The 1,469-nt window shown below is 44.5% G+C and overlaps 1 protein-coding gene across 1 annotated transcript; it reads left to right on the plus strand.

Annotated features, from left to right (window-relative positions):
* Positions 1 to 224: 224 nt before the first annotated feature.
* Positions 225 to 749, plus strand: LOC103311274 (ATP-dependent DNA helicase PIF1-like). The gene has a single exon (XM_008190859.1). The coding sequence runs from the start codon at positions 225 to 227 to the stop codon at positions 747 to 749; it is 525 nt and encodes a 174-aa protein (XP_008189081.1).
* Positions 750 to 1,469: the final 720 nt, after the last annotated feature.

A 1,469-nucleotide genomic window follows, 5' to 3' on the forward strand; every position in this document is an offset into this window, starting at 1 on the left:
TTCGGCTCGGCAACGGCCAACTGCCCGCGGTCGACGGCGTTCCGGACACCGTGCAAATCCCGCGGGAAATGGTATGCAACGTCGCTGATTTAATCGACTTCGTGTATCCGCAGAAAATGTCGCTGACCAACGTCGAAGAATTCGCTCGGAGATTCATCGTGTGTCCCACCAACGAATAGTGCGGAGATGTCAACAGGGACGTGCTGGAGCGCGTCGACACCATGATGGCGGACGAGGCCGACGAAGTGGCCAATTTCCCCACAGAGTTCCTCAACGCTTTGGTACCGGACGGCCTGCCACCGTTCCGTCTGAAGTTGAAGGTGGGGTGCATCGTGATGTTGCTCAGAAATCTCGATCCGAGGAGACGACTGTGCAACGGTACGAGGTTGGTGGTCACCGAACTGCGGACTCACAATTTCAAAGCGAAAATTTTGGGCGGTGACCCACAGGACGAAGACATCGTCCTGCCCAAGATACCGCTCACGTCCAGCGCTGAGGACGACCTGCCCATCCTACTGCGGCGCCTTCAATTCCCGGTGAGGTTGTCGTTCGCCATGACCATCAACAAGTCACAGGGCCAAACGTTCGACAGGGTAGGTTTGCTACTGACGTCACCCCCTTTCACTCACGGGCAGCTGTACGTAGCGTTTTCGAGGGTGAGAAACGCACAGTCCGTGAGAGTCGGCATGTACGCCGACGACAGCGGTCGATTCGTCACCAAGAACATTGTGTACAGGGAAGTTCTGTAATGCAATAAATGTCGACAATGGTAAGTATAATTTAGGTGACATCCGATGATAGTCTAGGTGTCTTTAAACCTAACACGTGTAACATATTTTTCAAATACAATATGTTATACCGTTGTTCTACATGCGGCGGCCGATGATCAATTCTAGATGATGATGACAGTCTTGTTGACTTTAAACCTAACATGTGTAACATATTTTTCAAACATAAATGTTACACCGCTGTTCTACGTGGTATTTTTTCTACATGCGCCCGATGATGATGATGATAGTCTAGGTGACTTTAAACCTAACATGTGTATCATATTTTTCAAACATAATACGTTACACCGCTGTTCTACGTGGTCTGTGTGGAGGTACTTCGTGGACCTTGCCTTTGGGCTAAACGGAGAGAAAGTTTGACAACCTCCTCGTGGTTCTCTCTGGATGCGAATTCACTATAATGTGAATTCGTAACTAATGTCAAACAATGTATGTAATGTTTGTGTTATTTGTAATGGAACATTTTAAGATTTTATTCCACACGTTAAGATTCTAATGTACCTATTTTTTATGATGTAAATAACATTAATAAGTTAATTTCACTATGTTCCCAATATTTATAAAATTTGCTGTAAATTAATGCAAAATGTATTAATGATTGAGCTTTTACTTTACTTTACAATAATTGACATTGTATTACTTTTTTTATTCACTAAAAAGAGTATTAGTTTTAGTAAATTT

The sequence above is a fragment of the Acyrthosiphon pisum genome, unplaced genomic scaffold, assembly GCF_005508785.2.
Source record: "Acyrthosiphon pisum isolate AL4f unplaced genomic scaffold, pea_aphid_22Mar2018_4r6ur Scaffold_1347;HRSCAF=1831, whole genome shotgun sequence".
Classification (NCBI taxonomy): domain Eukaryota; kingdom Metazoa; phylum Arthropoda; class Insecta; order Hemiptera; family Aphididae; genus Acyrthosiphon; species Acyrthosiphon pisum.

What these genes read in the sequence shown, in the direction of transcription:
- LOC103311274 (XM_008190859.1), top strand. Translation starts at nt 225, where the DNA reads ATGGCGGACGAGGCCGACGAAGTGGCCAATTTCCCCACAGAGTTCCTC.